A 1,092-nucleotide genomic window follows, 5' to 3' on the forward strand; every position below is an offset into this window, starting at 1 on the left:
GCATATTTTACTGCTGCTTCCAAGGGCACCAGCTGTTTTTCAACGTCTTTTTGTTTGCCGCAACCGCCGGTCTGCGAGTTGTCTGTTGTTGAGAACTTTGCTGTCGGCGTCGCTGTTGCGAAAAGTTTTGCTTTTGACAGCGCCAGTTTTATTTCGCCGGGGTTGTTGGTGGTTGAGCAACCTCGTAGTTGTGCGTTGCTCTGCCATTGCGGTGTCGTTCCGCCACTGCAGGTGAATTGAACTTGGCCTTGCAGCTTCGTCGCCGGCTTCATAGCTGAGTCGGCGAAAATGCTTATTTTTTTGCCTGTTGGCTGGCCGATTGTGTGGCCGCTGTCTCCAATTTCCCCCACTTCTTTCAGTGTACAGTCGCTATTGGGTGTTATCGTTAATGTAACGGTCGTTGCCAGTGGGTTGCCGTCGGTTTGGTGGGTTGTCGGCGTTAGTGCGCCGGTGTCGCTGAAAGTTGTTGAGTCGATAACGTTTATTGCTGCTTGTGCTCCTATCCTGCGGTTTAATATCATGAGAGACGTGGCCAGCGTCGTCCTTGTTTCGGCCGTCGAGGACGCCTGCTGCCTCACTAGCGCATTACCATACGCAGCCAGCGCTTGAAACGCGGTCCGGCGGTTGCCTGTCGTCTTGAGACTTTCTAATTCCCACAGCGCCGCCGTCCTCTGGTTCTCGGCTGTGACGCCCTGCTGCGACTTGAGTTCTCCTTGGAACGCATGCGCCCTTGCTGCTAGATATGCTGCCTCGTCGCACCTTGTAGCTATTTGGGCGTTGAGGTTTTCATCAGTTAGAACCTCCTTGCTTTGTGATTCCACTGCCTTTGTAAGAAATAGTACTGCTAGTGTCGTTACAGCAGCCTTGTATTGTACCTTGTTTGTTACGAAACCCTGGGTCGTCTTGGGGCCGGCTATCATAGCTCGCTGTGGTGCTCACTTATTGGTTGCTAGCGAAAAAAGTGTGTAGAAGCTACGACTTCGGTCTCTAGAGTTCGCGGCGGCTGCTTCCTGGTGCAGATTGCTGTTCTACCGCAGCCTGCTTACTGATCCGCGACAAATTTTAAAGCTCTTATGTTGCTTATGTTTACAA

The 1,092-nt window shown here is 51.9% G+C and overlaps 1 protein-coding gene across 1 annotated transcript in view; it reads right to left on the bottom strand.

The window, feature by feature from the left end:
- TEOVI_000330300 (uncharacterized protein) overlaps nt 1–920 on the bottom strand; it is a gene marked incomplete at both ends in the record, with an annotated part of 1,527 nt that extends 607 nt beyond the window's left edge. The window contains one exon of the mRNA XM_067226231.1: nt 1–920. Coding sequence (XP_067082332.1) covers nt 1–920 — 920 coding nt within the window.
- Nucleotides 921–1,092: the final 172 nt, after the last annotated feature.

Source organism: Trypanosoma equiperdum (genome assembly GCF_001457755.1).
Source record: "Trypanosoma equiperdum strain OVI genome assembly, contig: ctg_713, whole genome shotgun sequence".
Taxonomy (NCBI): domain Eukaryota; phylum Euglenozoa; class Kinetoplastea; order Trypanosomatida; family Trypanosomatidae; genus Trypanosoma; species Trypanosoma equiperdum.